Consider the following 15,754-nt stretch of genomic DNA (forward strand, 5'->3'; position numbering starts at 1 on the left):
GCGCCGGCGGCGTCGCCGTCCGCGCGAGCTGCGGACGCTCGGCTGCCGAGGGCGCGGTGCGCTCCGGGCGGACGGGTGGCGGCCGGTACAGAGTACGATCGTGGCGGGGGTGGGGAGGGGGGGAGGGAGGGGAAGAGGCGCTTCCCATCCGAGCAGTCGGCTGTGTGCTGTCTTTGGCTACAGGCCCGGGGGACGCGGCGTTGTCTGACTGGCAGGGGCTATGTCCCGCCGCCAGCTGGCGCCGCCCGCCGCTGCCACTCTGTAGGGCTGCTGGGCTGGCCGCGCTGTCCATGTTGGTGACGTCGCCGACGGCTGACGCGCCTCCTGCCCGCGGTCGCCAGTGACGCCGTACGAGATGGGCATCGTGGACCGGCAGCCAGGCCCCCAGATCAAGCGCGGACTCATGCTCATGTCAAAGATCCTGCAGAGCATCGCCAACCACGTCGAGTTCAGCAAAGAACAGCACATGCTCGCCTTCAACGACTTCCTGCGCAGCAACTTCGAGGCCGGCAGGCGGTGGGTGATGTTTGCGCGCGGCGGACGAGCGCTCTGGATGAATCAGTGGTAGCTTGGTCCGCGTATGTGATGTCGGCTATACGTTGTGTGTACAAACACGTATTTGCTGGCTGCTGTGGAGCGTTGGAAGAGTTTGCCATAAAAAGGGGTGCACAATGTGTTGTGACTTGTGCAACTTGCAGATAAATACATTGTGTACCTCAGGACGGCGTTGTCGTTTACAGGCATGCCTATGTCGTGCGGGGCAGACTGGTAACCGGCATGTGCTTCGTCAGGTTCTTCATCCAGATCGCGTCCGACTGCGAGACGGTGGACCAGGCGAGCCACTCCATCTCGTTCATCAGCGACGCCAACGTGTTGGCGCTGCACCGGCTGCTCTGGAACCATCAGGAGAAGATCGGTCAGTTGGGCGCTTAGTGCGGTCCGGTCCGGTCCGTGTCCGTGTCCGTGTCCGTGTCCGTGTCCGTGTCCGTGTCCGTGTCCGTGTCCGTGTCCGGCACGAGGTGTCGTGTCGGGCCTTAGAGCTGCAGAGACGCGACGCTGGCCTTGAAGCAGCGATGGAACGGGATGCCCGAACGGGATCGCTTTGTGTCGGTGGTCACAGTATGCAGCCCACATAATTACCCTTCAAATACCGCGTGTTGCCAATACCGCCGTTGTGATGTCAGCAGCTGCGGATGAATTATCACACAACTCTATCCCAATTGTCGAACGTGGCCTGGCGCCGCACCCCGCGGCGTTGCCAGCGCCGCACCTCGAGTGTCCCGATCCCGGCGGTCGGGTGCGGCCCGTCCAGCACGCCTCTGACCTGCGGCCGCCGGTGCCGGCAGGCGAGTACCTGTCGAGCAGCCGGGACCACAAGGCGGTGGGCCGGCGGCCGTTCGACAAGATGGCCACCCTGCTGGCGTACCTGGGGCCGCCTGAGCACAAGCCGCTCGACTCGCAGTGAGTGGGGCGGCGTCCGGCGGCGCGGCCGGCCCGAGGCTGCTCCGGCCTGGCCCAGAGGGGACGGGCGGCCTGGGTTACCTCTTCCGTGAGTGGGGCGGCGTCCGGCGGCGCTGCCGGCCCGAGGCTGCTCCGGCCTGGCCCAGAGGGGACGGGCGGCCTGGGTTACCTCTTCCGTGAGTGGGGCGGCGTCCGGCGGCGCTGCCGGGCCGAGGCTGCTCCGGCCTGGCCCAGAGGGGACGGGCGGCCTGGGTTACCAGCTCCGGACCCCTGGCAGTGAGAAGGCTGGTGGGGTGACAACGTTCACCACGTGCCACGTTGGGATTGCGTTGGGTACACATTGTGGATGAGAAGATTTGTCGTTTACGTGATAATTGTTTTAAGCAGTGCTATGGTGAAGCATCAGTCCTTTCGACGGTAGCAACATCGCTTTCCAGAGAGCGTCATGTAAATGCATCGGCTGCTTATCCACGATGCCTCTGTCAGTTCACGTACATTCGCTGGACGAGCTGTAACTGCCTGCGGACGGCGACAGGTGGAACAGCATGGACATGACGAGCACCATGTTCGAGGAGGTCATGTCCAAGCACAACATGCACGAGAAGGACGAGTTCAAGTGCATCAAGAACCTCAGCATATTCTACCAGGCGGGCACGTCCAAGGCCGGCAACCCGGTCTTCTACTATATCGCCAGGCGATACAAGTCAGTGTTGATGACCACACCAGCGGCCACCTGCCTTGGGGCAAACGTCGGAGTGGATTATTTTCCCACAGTGAACAATGGGGACTTACTTCTTCATGCAGTCACCGATCCAGTGAAAGGATTTGTTGACGCGAACATAACGGTCGTCGCCATGAGTGTTTGTTTTGTCAGAGTTCCGGACTTCCAGTGTTTGCCTTTGTCAGGGTAACTGCTCTTGGGCTAGTGCGGGCTATGCGGGATGCTGGACGCCAGGTGTTTTCCTCTTGTGCGTCTGCCTCGGTCAGCAGTCAACACCAGCAGCTCTGTTGTCACGTCTGGTGGTGCCCAGGATCGGGGAGACGAACGGCGACCTGCTGATCTACCACGTGATCCTGACGCTGAAGCCGTACTACCACAAGCCGTTCGAGCTGGTGGTCGACTTCACGCACATATGCAGCGAGAACCGGTTCAGGTGCGTGAGGCGCCGGCCTCCCGCCGCGCTCCCGGGGCCGCCCCGCCGACGCCCCCGTCTGAGACCGTCGGCCGGGGCGAGCAGTCCGGATGGTAGCGCCGGCCGGCTGTGCTGACGGGTGGTGGTGATGGCCTCGGCTCCTGTTGCGGCCGTGATAGGCAGGTGGGCAGTGGGCCGTCAGCGGCTCCAGTGTGCGGGCCTGCCACCGCCGCGGTAGCTAAGCTGTGGAGCCAGCGGTGCGGCCGGCCACTCGCCGCCGGCGATCGTCTGTGAGACCACGTGACGCGCCTCGTCGTGACCCCCCCCCCCTGTGACACCCGTGACACGCCCCTCACCCTCCTGGCCGCAGGACCGAGTTCCTGCAGAAGTGGTTCGTCGTGCTGCCCCAGGTGGCCTACGAGAACATCCACTGGGCCTACATCTACAACGCCAACTCGTGGGTGCGCGAGTACACAAAGTACCACGACCGCATCTTGGCGCCGCTCAAGGTAAGCGCGCATCGGACCGCCGGACTGATCAGGCGCCCAGCTGCCCGTCGGGACGCGTGCTTATCTGTTGGACAATGGTGCCGGAATAACTAACGGCTCTGCAATGCTTGGAAATACGCGATCGTGTCATTTATGCTCTTCTCGTTTGTGGGAAGGAGCGCAGGTCCTGATGCTCTGTGTTCATGTCATGACGTTCTTTCCGCAGAACAACAAGAAGATCGTGTTCCTGGACACGCCGAGCCGACTGAACGACTTCATCGAGCCGGAGCAGCAGAAGCTGCCGGCCACCACGCTGGCGCTAGAGGACGACCTTAAAGTGTTCAACAACGCGCTCAAGCTCTCGCACAAGGACACCAAGGTCGCCATCAAGGTACGGCTCCGACGGCCGCCCTTCTGCCCTACGGGCTGGGTCCATGTTGTGCGACGGACGCGATGCGAGAGTGCCCTTAGGCGAAAACTAGGTCATAGTTGGAGCTATGCTGGATCGTCTGCATCAGATGTCCAGTTGGGGAGCTCGGGTCGAGCCTGGCATGCGGTATTGAACACTCAATCATGGCGATCGCGTATGTCTTGGTCATGGGTAAGTGAACTGATGCCGGTCTCCCCCGCGCGCCACAGCAGTCCGCATCTGACCCGTGTCGCGGCGGTGTTGGTCAGCGTTGCTATCCGCATCCCCACGCGTCACCGAGCGGCGACCGCTCACCTCGCCCGGCGCACCGCCAGGTGGGACCCAACGCCATCCAGGTGACCTCCACCGAGAAGAACAAGGTGCTCTCGCACTCGGTGCTGCTCAACGACGTGTACAACGCCTCGGAGATCGAGGAGGTCTGCCTGGTGGACGACAACCAGTTCACGCTGACCATAGCCAACGAGTCGGGCCCGCTCAGCTTCATCCACATCGACTGCGACAGCATCGTGTCGGCCATCCTGCACATCCGCAAGCGATACGAGCTCAGCCAGCCGGTCAGTGGCGGCGGGACGCTGCCGCGCGAGCGAGGGCGGGGCACCGGTCTGGTGAGGGCGAAGTTCTCGACGTCGCCGGTGTCAGTGTCGGGAGCAGGGTTGGAGCGGTCCCGAGGAGCGATGCCTAGGTCGTGGTCTGAAGCGTCTGGCCTGATGAATATTAGTCTAGTAGTGACTCGGTGACGTTTAGCGTGGCCATGGGCCAATCTATGGGAGTGTCGGCGTTAGTCGTGCGGGAGCGGTCATCTCACTACAGTCGAACCCAGCCTGGCGCAGTTTCAAGCCAGCGGCGGCGCTGTCATTAGATTGGGCCGGCCCTCTCATCCGTCGTAGACCAAACGCTTGCCGGCTACCGTCTACGCCAGCTCCCCGCCGCCGTTCGTCGCACTTGTGTCATCCGCCGCGCTTGTTTCATCCGCCGCGCTTGTCTCATCCGCCGCGCCTGTCCGCCAGGTGTCGGCGCCGGTGCACCAGAAGATTCGGCCCAAGGACGTGCCGGGCACGCTGCTCAACATGGCCCTGCTGAACCTGGGCTCGCAGGACCCCAACCTGCGCACGGCCGCCTACAACCTGCTCTGCGCGCTCACGCAGCATTTCGACCTCAAGATCGAGGGCCAGCTGCTCGAGACCTCAGGTGGGTGCATCCTCGGCGTGTCTGGGCAGAAGGACCACGAGTTGGTGCTGTTGTGACGGGCATGTCACGGGGTATTCCTGGGTGCTGAAAGTGCTGTGTTTCGGGTAGGATTCGGGAGGGACCTGAGAGGATTGACCTGGCTCGTTTCAGTTACCATCTTTGGGAAGGACTTCATCCAGACTGCAACGAATTGCTTCGTGGTGTCGTAGTGTTTACAATTATGTTCAGATATCACTTGCTCACGAACCTGAAGGGCTGTTCTGTATGTTAGATCGGCGATTATCTCGAGTTACCTTGCCAGGGTTGACGACCGCTCGCTGCCAGTTGACCTCACACGTAGTCTCGTCTGCCGGCCAGGTCTCTGCATACCGTCCAACAACACCATTTTCATCAAGTCGGTGAGCGAGAAGCTGGCGCAAAACGAGCCGCACCTGACGCTCGAGTTCCTCAACGAGTGCATCCAGGGCTTCCGGCAATCGAGCATCGAGCACAAACACCTGTGCCTGGAATACATGACGCCCTGGCTGCCCAACCTGACCAAGTGAGTCGGCCGCACCGGCCGAGGCCGCCACTTGTGGGGTTGTGTGCACGAGGCTCGCAGAGATGTCCCAGTGGTGAAGCTCGCCACCCGTCGGGTCCATCTCGCCGTCAAAGCGGCGGTGTTCAAGTGCAGGTAACAGTCCGGCCGCAACGAAACAGTGAGATGGGAGCGTCCTTGTCAGTCCATGTATGTGGACTAATGATTGCTGCATGGCCAATATCGTGTGAGTGTGGGACGACGCGTCACCGGTGTCTGCCTTGATGTGGCGCTGAACCGGCCGGTGTCTGCCCTGATGTGGCGCTGAACGGGCCGGTGTCTGCCCTGATGTGGCGCTGGACCGGCCGGTGTCTGCCCTGATGTGGCGCTGGGCGGGCCGGTGTCTGCCCTGATGTGGCGCTGGACCGGCCGGTGTCTGCCCCGATGTGGCGCTGGACGGGCCGGTGTCTGCCCTGATGTGGCACTGGACGGGCCGGTGTCTGCCCTGATGTGGCGCTGGACCGGCCGGTGTCTGCCCTGATGTGGCGCTGGACAGACCGGTGTCTGTCTTGGTGTGGCGCTGGACAGACCGGTGTCTGTCCTGATGTGGCACTGGACCGGCCGGTGTCGGGCCTCGTCCGGCTCATCAGTCCAGCCCTGGGCGGCGCCGATCCCTGACAGCGGGCCGGCGCGCCGCCAGGTTCTGCAAGACCTCAGAGGATGGCACCAAACGGCAGCTGGAGGACACCAAGCGGCAGAAGGTGGCGCTGATCCTGGACCGGCTCATCACGCTCACCATCGAGGAGGAGGAGATGTACCCCTCCATCCAGGCCAAGATCTGGGGCAGCATCGGACAGGTACGGCAGAGGCCATGCACCCCTCCATCCAGACCAAATTTTTCCGAGTTGTGCAGCACTTGCTCATTATCAACAGCGTGGCTGGGATCTCCCGCAGACGTCTCACATGGTCACCATGATGCTGGACGGGCTCATCCCGCTCTGACACCCCATCACCTGTGTGCTATCGATGACGTCCGTCAGGGGCCAGCTGTCTCCGGACGCTGACACTCCGTCGCTCGTGTCCCCACCCCCGCAGGTGTCCGACCTGATCGACATGGTACTGGACGCCTTCATCCAGCGCTCGGTGACGGGCGGTCTGGGCTCGATCCAGGCCGAGATCATGGCCGACACGACCGTGGCGCTCGTCTCACCCAATGTCCAGCTGGTGGCCAAGAAGGTCATAGGACGACTCTGCACGGTGCGTTGACGGCGGCCGGCGGGAGGGCCGACCGCGCTCGGGGTGGCGCGAGATGAGGTGGGGTGGGGAGGGGGAGGGGGGACGGAGGGACGGATTGTTTCGATTCTCAAGCGTTGAGCTATGTGGCGCCTACCTGTGGATCGGGTGATGTGGTTGAGCGCTGGTTGAGTAGCCCGGCCTCTATTCAGGTTGGTTGTGCTCGCGTCGGCATGTCGGTTGTGCTGCTCAGGCGTGTTGTGTGTGTTATACCTTTGGATCGTGCGCTTCTGTCATTTTTCAATGGTCGACGGAGTATTTTCACACCTATCTCACATATAACATGACTTAAGTCCGCAGCATAGTGTAACGACAGGTTTTGGCCACGGCACTTCTTATCTGGTGTGGATGGAACGGTTTTGTTGGTTGGTGCCGCCAGGTTGTGATGAAGACGTGCACTTCGCCGACGGCGCGACTGGAGGACCACATGAACTGGGCCGAAATCGCTATCCTGGCGCGCTACCTGCTGATGCTGTCCTTCAACAACCGGCTGGACGTGTCGCACCACCTGCCGTACCTGCTGCACCTGGCCACGCTGCTCGTCTGCATGGGCCCGCTCAGTCTGCGCGCCAGCACGCACGGCATGGTCATCAACATCATCCACTCGCTGTGTACCTGCACGCAGCCGGTGTTCTCCGGTGAGGAGGAGCGGCGCCCGCTCGATGCTCGAGGGAGGCGGCAATTCTCTGGGGATTTAGGGTTATGTGAGGATTCTGTGGCGGTTTATCACGAGGTCTTGGTTTGTGAACGAGGTCGTTTTAGCTGTTCCTTCACTGGACGGAGAGTACTGTGTTGCGGGGCCGGACGCTGTGGGTCATGTGCATCCCGGCAAGAACGTCCGGATAGTCTCAGCGAAGTCTAGGGCTTACGAAGCGTCCTGTTTTCTGACGTGCATTCATCAGTCGCGTCAACTTCAGAAGATGTGCGGCGTTGCGGCCATGTCTTCTGTGAACGTCCCTTGATCGTGTCGTGACTCTCTGTGACGCCGTCCGCCCCGCCCCGCCTCGCCAGAGGACACACAGCGCGTGCTGCGCCTGAGCCTGGACGAGTTCTCGCTGTCCAAGTTCTACCAGCTGTTCGGCATCAAGCTGCACAACGCCAAGTCGGCGGCCGTCACCGCCTTCCGCATGAACTTCAAGAGCCCCGGCGAGCGGTGGCTGAGGTGCGTGGCCGCGTGTCCGAGCCGACGGCGGCGTGTGTGCTTCTCTGCTGATCCAGGTCGGGGTCCGAGTGTGGGTGCCTTGTAACGCCTGGGCGAGCCTCTCGCTTGGTGGCGTGCGGCTTGGAGCTAGTCCACTCGCGGGTGGGTGGTCGCGGCCGGCGGCCCCGCCATTCTGCGTGCGTGCGTGCGTGTGCGCGCGCCCCACGTGGGTCCCCGCCCCTCGGCACTGCTCTGACGCACCGCTGACCGCCTCCGCCTGCGCGGCAGGGCGCCGGACCGTTCAACGCTGTCGGCGGCTGACCGTGAGACGCTGCCGCTCTCCTCGCTGGAGACGGTGACGGACGCGCTGCTGGAGATCATGGAGGCCTGCATGCGCGACATCCCCGACTGCGACTGGCTCGATGTGTGGAAGGACCTGGCCAAGAGCTTCGCCTTCCGCTACAACCCGGCGCTGCAGCCGCGTTCGCTCATCGTCTTCGGCTGCATCAGTGAGCAGACGCCGTCGGGCCGCGGACAGAGGCCACGACGGCGTAGGGCACCGCCTGTGCAGGACCCGGCGACCGGCCGACCGGTCTTGAATGTGATGCCCTGCTTGTGTGGTGCGTGATGCTGCGATGCTGCCTGCGCTGGCTCGCGTTTTGTGTGCCGGTCTGGACGTGCTGCGTCTGTTGTCTGCTGACGACGTCAAGCCAGTTCATACCGTCCTCCGCCTCGGCGAAGACCGCGTCGTTCGGGTGGCGGCGCCGCACCTGTGTGTGACCCCTCGCGTTTTTATCAGGCCGCTCCATCACCGACTACGACATCAAGCAGCTGCTGCGGATCCTGGTGAAGGCGCTGGAGCGGTTCACCGACATGACGCTGATCGAGGCCATCATCATGTGCCTGACGCGCGTGCAGCCCCAGCTGCGGGCGGTGAGTCGACAGAGCCGTCCGCCGGGGGTGGCTCGCGCTGGGCGGGCCGGGGGTCGTTCTGCCGGTGGTGGGCATTCAAGCTGCCTTCTTGTTTAGTGTCACAATCAACAGATTACAAGAAAACAGATTGTTGCGTTAGGCGCGTTTGCCTCCAGGTCAAGGGCGTTCGAGTGGTGTTGGGTGACCACGTGCGCGGGTGACGTGGAAAATTGCAGTCGCGCCGCGTTGCGTTGCGTTCCGCCTCATCATCGGTGGCTTGCTGGCGTGCCGCAGGAGTCGCCGATCCACCAGGCGTTGTTCTGGGTGGCCATCTCGGTGCTGCAGCTGGACGAGAAGTCGCTGTACGCGTGCGGCCTGGCGCTGCTCGAGCAGAACCTGCACACGCTGGACGCGCACGGCATCTTCGACCAGGAGGTCAGCCGCGTGTGCCAGCTCGCCCCGCGCGCGCGGCGGTCGCAGTGTGCGGAGCCGCGTTCGCCTGTAGCCGCGGCCTCTGTAACACGGGGCGTCGTCAGCTGTGCGCGCCAGTTGACTCGCACGGCGGACCGCACCGCGGTACTGAGGTTGTCGTGCCGATGTGGTCCCGCTCCCGCGTCGGCCCGGACTGCCGGGTGGACGGAAGGAAACGGTCGTATTCCCCATCGGCTCGCGACGGCAGTCGTGCTCACTCTGTTGCCGGGTATCCATGACGCGTCGAGGCGCGATACCCTCGCTACCGGCCGAGACTCACCACCTCGCCATCGCGCGTCCGTTTGGCCGCAGGCGTGTTTGGCGTAGCTCGGCATCACCCCGTGACTGTGCGTGCATGTGCCCAGACCCAATATGGCTGACCCGGTGTGGCGTGCCGCCGGCCGGCGCGATCTGACCCTCGTGACGGCGCCGTGTCGGCAGAGCCTGGAGGAGGTGATGATGTCGGCTCGGGAGCCGCTGGAGTGGTACTTCAAGCTGCTCGACCAGTCAGTCGGACTCAGCTTCAAAGGTGGGGCAGCGCTGTCTTCCACTTCGTAGATAATGCGATGGGTTTGAGACGAAACTGTCGGAGCCATGTCAAATGGATGGTGTGCTGGCCGTATGCGTGTGGCGGAAAATGCGTCGCCATGCGTGATGTGTGTCTCGCACTTAATACGGCCGTCGCGGTCAAGCATTCTGCGCCGTTTTCCGGCGTTGCGTTGCTGCCTTTTAGAGGCTACAAATGGCTTCAGGTAGGTGGCCGTTCTGACGGGGCGTGACATGAAGACCACCCAGCGCTGCTGGCCGGCCGGCTAACAGCCCGGCTCCTCCCTCTCCTCCCTCAGCCAACTTCCACTTCGCGCTGGTGGGCCACCTGATGAAGGGGTTCCGGCATCCGGACTGCACGACCGTCTCGCGCACCTCGTGGATCCTGACGCTGCTGCTCAACATCGTGGCCAAGCCCCACGGCCGCGACAAGTTCGAGGTCACGCAGGAGAACATCGCCTACATGACGGGTGGGTCAGGTCGCCCAGGGTGACAGCGCGGACGGGACAGGTCGGGCAGAGGTCAGCCGGCACAGCATCGCCTGCGTGACGAGACGGACGTGCCTCAAGTCAGCCTCGCCCACATGGCGGGTCACGCAGGGGTCACTCGCAAGGTCATTTTCGATGCGCGGCTGGCATAGAGCGACCAGTCCCTGTGCCGGTGGGGCGTGTTTTGTGACAGGGCTGAGGGAAGGACTCGTGGGGAAACCCTTTGTGTTGTCCGGTTACTCTGTGACACCATATCTCGCGGGGCCACCTGGTCGGGTCCTGTGAACGGACCGTATACAAGCGGGCATCGTCCCATGTCGTAGCCTCGCGGTATGGCTACGCGACGCCTCCCAGCACGACTCCGGGAGCAGGCGTCGCTGCGTTGGTTGGTCAGGTGGTTGGTGGTTGGATTGGTTGGTCTTGTGATGTAGCCACCAGCTTGGCTGTTGTCTGATCGCCAGGCCGGCGGGTCGGTTGTTGGTTGTCTGGTGATGGCAGTTCTGTTTTGTCGGTGGGTGGTCTGTGTGTAGTGTGGCGGTCGTGTTCGCTGGTGGCGGCGGCCTGCGCCGTCGGCCGCGCCGTGACGCCCGCAGCGCTGGTGGTGTCTGTCAGTCTGTCAGCCGCGGTCACGGCGGCCTTCCCTCATGTGACCCGCAGCGCTGGGGGTGTCTGTCAGTCTGTCAGCCGCGCTTACGGCGGCCGTCCCTCATCTGACCCGCAGCGCTGGTGTCCGTGTCGGAGGAGGTGCGCTCACGCTGCCACCTCAAGTTCTCCGTGGACCGGGTGCTCTCCAAGGCCAGCTCGGTGGAGAGCTTCGCCGTTGACCTGCACCTGAACCTGAGCCTCCTCCAGCAGCAGGTGAGAGGGCGCACCGCGCTCGTCGCCCTGACGCCAGCCTCCTCGAGTCCCGCTGAGTTCTGCGACGGCCTGACGTGGCTCGGAACGCTGTGGATGGCAGTGCGGTGGCAGGGATGAGGCGGTCAGAGGGCGGGCCGGGGGTATTTGGATCCTGCAGAATAGCGCGTGGTCACCCGTGGGGCACCATGGCTTTCGCAAGGCACGCAATTCCTGCCTTACTTCCGTACTATGAAAGATTAGCGCGCTCGAAAACACCAATCATCACCATCAAAAGGTCCGGGCCGCGTTTGCATGTGCAGTGCTCGTGTTGGTTGCGGAAGTGTACTGCACATCGATTTCCTTGGTCTGTGACCAACTGCTGCGCCTCGCCTTCAGCCCGGCGTGTCGTTAATGGTGATGTTCCGTGGGCATCTGCCTCCGACTGTTCCGCCGTCACACCGTGACCGTCACCGCCTGCGACGTAACCCGTCGTCGCTGGGCAGGGCGCCTCGGACGCCAAGCAGTCGAGCAGCTCGGCCTCGCCCAACCACGTGACGCCGGGCTCGTCGGGCGGCTCGAGCCCGGCGCTGCGCGAGGACGGCACGCCGGCCGGCCAGCCGCGCGCCGCCGCCGCCCAGCGCGCCGCTGGGACCGGCTCGAGACGGGCCTGGAGGCGGCGCTAGCGGCGCGGCCGGCACCGCCGCGCGCCGGCCGGCCCCCAGCGCTGCAGGTGAGGCGGGGCTGGTGAGCGGCCTGTCTGCGGGGCCGAAGCGCAGTTCGGGCGGCCGGTGGGGCGGTCACGGGAGAGAATCACGAACGGCACGCGCGGCCACTGGAACGGCTAGAGGTCTTGACGTTGGGCCAGGCTGCTGTCATGCTGGGTATCGGGGTGTCGCTGCGAGGCGGGTCACTTCAGATCAGTGCACGTCATGCATGCACCATGCGCCGACCCGTCGGGAGTCTGACCGGTCGACGCCTCGTCCTCGTCCGCATCTGCCGTGACGTCTATCTGCCTCTCTGCCATGTCCGCTTTGGCAGTGTCTGCCGTGCTGGGTCCGTGCCATGTCCGCGTCCGCCACAACCGTGTCCGCTCGGCCCCCGTGCGTCACTCCCGCGCCTGCTGCTCAGGCGGGCCTGAAGGCAGCTCGGGATAGCGGCGACGAGGGCAAGGCCTGGCGCAGCCTGGACCTGGAGTCGCAGCAGCTGTGCCAGCCGCACCGGCCCGTCTTCAAGACGCAGCGCTCCTCGTCCGTGCCCACGCCATCTGTCAAGAAGGAGGTGCACCTGCAGGCAGCTCTGCACAAGGTGCGTCCGCCCGGCGACAGCTGCGCTGTGTCCAGCTGTCGCCCGTCGCTGGCGTAGACTACTGTTTTGCAGATGGAATGGTGCAGATCAGGGTCCGGTTCTGGGGTTGGAGCTGAGCGCGGTGGTGAGTGGTAGGAAACAGCTGCAGTATAGCGGCCGGGGAAAGTCGTGCGGCGATTGTACTCGCGTCCCGCTCACCCCCTCGCTGTCGCTGCGGGGGCCGCCGGTATGCGGATGGTCACTGACCTGCCGTTGCCGCCGTGTGTTGTGTGTAGTCGTCTCCGCCCCGCCGACAGCGTCCGCCGTTCCGGCTGGAGCCGGCGCGTGACGTCACTCCCGACCTTGACGTCACCCCCGCCCTTCGTGTCACCCCCGCCGGCTCGACGTCACTTCCGCCCCTGACGTTACTGTCGTGCGGGCAGCTGGAGACGGCGTCCATGCCGAGTAAGGAGCGATCGGCGCGCGTCTCGGTCAGCAACGAGAACAACCTGCTGCTGGAGCCGGAGGTGCTGACCGACCCGCAGATCCAGGTGCTGGCGCTGACCGTGCTGGCCACGCTGGTGAAGCACTCGACGGACGGCGCCGAGACGCGCGTGCTCTACGAGTACCTGGCGGAGGCGTCCGTCGTCTTCCCCAAGGTGTTCCCCGTCATGTGAGTTGAGCGGCGGTAGGGGCGCCGAGAGCGGGTGGCCGGTGGACGGGCTCGTGGCTCGAGGTGGGCTTGCTGTGGGAGCAGTTTCCGCCGTCTTTGCAGTGATATAGCATGCTGTACCCAAGATGGCTTGAGGAAAGGTCCGGCAGCCTGAATAATACAGCGAGCGTGTTCCCGTGTCAAGTCATAAATGCCGTCGAGATAGCCGGCAGTTTAGACTGTCTGTCGTCGTGTATCACGATATGCCCTGGCATGTGGTTAGCGGACTGTTGGCCGTTGTCGGTCACCACCATTGCTACCATGGTCACCTTCGATAAGGAGCGGTCAGCAGCCGCCATGAGGCTCCTCCCGCCCGGACGCCGTGAGGCAGATGCTCCTGGACTGTTCCGGTGGAGGTTCGGAGCATCCTGCTGACTAGACCGGCACCGTCCGCAGCCACTGTCTGCTGGACGCCAAGATCAACCAGGTGCTGTCCAACTGCTACGACAAGGTGATCCTGACCTGCGTGCAGTGCATCATCCAGAACATGATCGCCACCGAACACGAGACGGTGTCGCAGCAGCTGCACTCGATCCAGGCGTACGGCTTCGGCGGCCTGTGGCGCTTCGCCGGGCCCTTCACCAAGGTGAGCGGCCAGCCGCCGGGGCCGGGGCGGCGCGCCGTCGATGGACGCCGCGGCCGCGCGGCTCTGCCGGACCGCCGACCGGGGGAGGGGCAGCAGTGTGCAGTGGCGTACTCTGCGCTGGCCGCACGCGCCACGGCGTAACGCTGGACTGCGAGCCGAGCTCACGCGTTGCCGGCCTCAGTCGGGCGGGCCGATCTCGCTCGCGCGGGATGTGTGGTCGCTCTGAGCGTGTCCGTGATCACGAGCGGCGTGTGACGGCGCGGCGGCCATCAGAAGGTGTGCCGCACCCCGCCGCCTCTCAGCCACGTGACAGCTGTGCCGGCTCCTGACGCGGCGCGCCTCCCCGCCGACAGTCGACCAGCACGGGCGTGAACGCCGAGCTGTTCCGCAACTGTCTGGAGGCGATGGTGGAGACGTGCTGGTCGGCTGGCGACCACGAGCCGGACCAGCTGCCCGCCTGTCCGTCGCTGCTGTCCGTGTCGTCCACGGTCAACGCGTCCAGCTCGCTCTCCAGCCCCACCGTCGGCTCGCCCACCGAGAAAGGTGGGTACCGCGCTCGGTGCTGGGAAAGGGGTGCTGGGCTTGGTGCTGGGAAGGAGGTACCGGGCTCGGTGCTGGGAAGGGGTACCACGTTCGGTGCTGGGAATATATCCCCAGTACTGCGCGTGATACTAGGAAGGGGGGGGGGGATGTGCCGTGCTCGGTGCTGGGAAGGTGGGTACCTCACTCGGTTCTGGGAAGAGGTACCGGGCTCGATGCTGATACTGATGCTGGGAACGGGGAGGGGGTGCCGCACTGGGTGCTGGGAAGGGGACGCCACGCACCCACACCGCGCCCTTGCCGGGGAAGCGGGGCGCTGGTCGCTGCACTGGGAGAGACTGGCGCTGCACCGTCACAGACAAACTGGTTAGTGGGTGTTGGTGGGGAAGGGCCATGCTGGTGTGTAACTTTGAGTCCAAGCGGGACAAGTGACGCAGTGGCACCACATCTTGGCTGCAAGTATAACAGTGACAGTTTGTCTGTGTGTTGGTGCTGATCCGACGAGGCCCTGCACGGTGGGTTTAATGTTTGATTGCGATTAACATTGAATGGAGCGGTGGCGCATTGCCTCCTCTAACACGACTTCTCTTATTTCAGTTTGTCTTCAGAACCCGTTCTAAATGTGGAGCAATTGTATTTGGTGCTTCGATGTGTCTACGGATCTCTTGTGGGTAGCGGTCGACCCGCCCCATTTTGCCGGTACCTGACTGTCTCGGGCTGCCATCTCCTGGCCACCAGATAAGTTACAACTGCGGTGTTTTCCCGTGGCGCGGCGCCACCGGCCGCGCCACAGCTGCTCTGCCGTCAGTGTTCTCGTTGCGCGCGTGCCCGTGGCCCACCGCGATGCTGCTACCGCGACACGTGCGGCCGGCCGGCGCGCGCTGGCCGCCGCTGCTCCGCCCACCCACCCACCTATAGATGTATAATGTATATACAGCACACTGTAGATCGTACACGCGCGCGCCCGGCGCCTCGCACCATGTCCAGTCATCGCGTTTCTGTAGGCTATGTTGTGTAGTCGGATGTGTCTCTGGCGCCGCCCGCGTTAGCCGGCAGGCTCCGGGAGGCGCGTGCGGTCGTGGCCCGCGGCGCGGTTTTAGCCGCGCGGCCGCCGGCGGACGGGACGGACGTCCACCTCCTGTGATGGGGCTCGTGTCGGTGGGCGGAGGGTGAGGCGCCGGTCTGCACCCTAGTCAGGTCTAGCCGCTGGCCACGCCACCACAAACTGCCACCGTAGGCATCTATTTTCAATTGTTAACTCACTCTCCGGTCCCACGTCGGCCCGTAGCAGAAATCTCCGTATTTTGATGTCATTTAGCTGTTTCTGCACATTAATGTACTATTTATTTTGCCAAATACAGGTGAAAATGTGTGTGCTGTTTTGGTACAGTGAGCGGTTCTGCTCTCTGGCCGTCTCACCGACGCAGAGAGTCGCCAGGCAGGACGCAAGTGCTGGAGGAGGTGGGCGACAGCCTCGACATCGCGCGGTCCGTTGACGGATTGCGCGATGTCATGTCTCCTGATGACTGGGAGCGCGGCCTAGGCCTTCCGCTACTGTCCGGTTACTGCCACGCTATGGGAGTGAAGTGCTGCCGGCCGTTCCGGCCCGTTCAGCCCCGGACGGGCCGGCGCAGCGTCGGCGCCACCCCGGCCGGTCGCTCCGCCGGCAGCCGCCCTCCAGAGGCGGCGTGCCGTGCTGGGAACGCCGCGCCTCCCGCTGCGCTGCG

General features: G+C 64.0%; 1 protein-coding gene across 1 annotated transcript in view; it reads left to right on the plus strand.

Annotated features, from left to right (window-relative positions):
- Window positions 1-15,399, plus strand: part of LOC119092910 (neurofibromin 1) — a 37,498-nt gene extending 22,099 nt beyond the window's left edge. Inside the window, exons 29-54 of the mRNA XM_037215809.1 lie at window positions 342-516; window positions 792-916; window positions 1,347-1,461; window positions 1,997-2,164; window positions 2,493-2,615; window positions 2,965-3,103; window positions 3,309-3,473; window positions 3,827-4,066; window positions 4,520-4,700; window positions 5,058-5,241; window positions 5,918-6,074; window positions 6,313-6,474; window positions 6,890-7,148; window positions 7,522-7,672; window positions 7,940-8,160; window positions 8,451-8,584; window positions 8,858-8,998; window positions 9,476-9,563; window positions 9,880-10,050; window positions 10,790-10,926; window positions 11,409-11,522; window positions 12,034-12,210; window positions 12,633-12,862; window positions 13,298-13,487; window positions 13,841-14,030; window positions 14,625-15,399. Coding sequence (XP_037071704.1) covers window positions 342-516; window positions 792-916; window positions 1,347-1,461; window positions 1,997-2,164; window positions 2,493-2,615; window positions 2,965-3,103; window positions 3,309-3,473; window positions 3,827-4,066; window positions 4,520-4,700; window positions 5,058-5,241; window positions 5,918-6,074; window positions 6,313-6,474; window positions 6,890-7,148; window positions 7,522-7,672; window positions 7,940-8,160; window positions 8,451-8,584; window positions 8,858-8,998; window positions 9,476-9,563; window positions 9,880-10,050; window positions 10,790-10,926; window positions 11,409-11,522; window positions 12,034-12,210; window positions 12,633-12,862; window positions 13,298-13,487; window positions 13,841-14,030; window positions 14,625-14,647 — 4,160 coding nt within the window. The 3' untranslated portion in view covers window positions 14,648-15,399. The remainder of the gene's footprint in view (window positions 1-341; window positions 517-791; window positions 917-1,346; window positions 1,462-1,996; window positions 2,165-2,492; window positions 2,616-2,964; window positions 3,104-3,308; window positions 3,474-3,826; window positions 4,067-4,519; window positions 4,701-5,057; window positions 5,242-5,917; window positions 6,075-6,312; window positions 6,475-6,889; window positions 7,149-7,521; window positions 7,673-7,939; window positions 8,161-8,450; window positions 8,585-8,857; window positions 8,999-9,475; window positions 9,564-9,879; window positions 10,051-10,789; window positions 10,927-11,408; window positions 11,523-12,033; window positions 12,211-12,632; window positions 12,863-13,297; window positions 13,488-13,840; window positions 14,031-14,624) is intronic.
- Window positions 15,400-15,754: the final 355 nt, after the last annotated feature.

The sequence above is a fragment of the Pollicipes pollicipes genome, unplaced genomic scaffold, assembly GCF_011947565.3.
Source record: "Pollicipes pollicipes isolate AB1234 unplaced genomic scaffold, Ppol_2.1 Scaffold_3657;HRSCAF=4291_pilon_pilon_pilon, whole genome shotgun sequence".
NCBI lineage: Eukaryota > Metazoa > Arthropoda > Thecostraca > Pollicipedomorpha > Pollicipedidae > Pollicipes > Pollicipes pollicipes.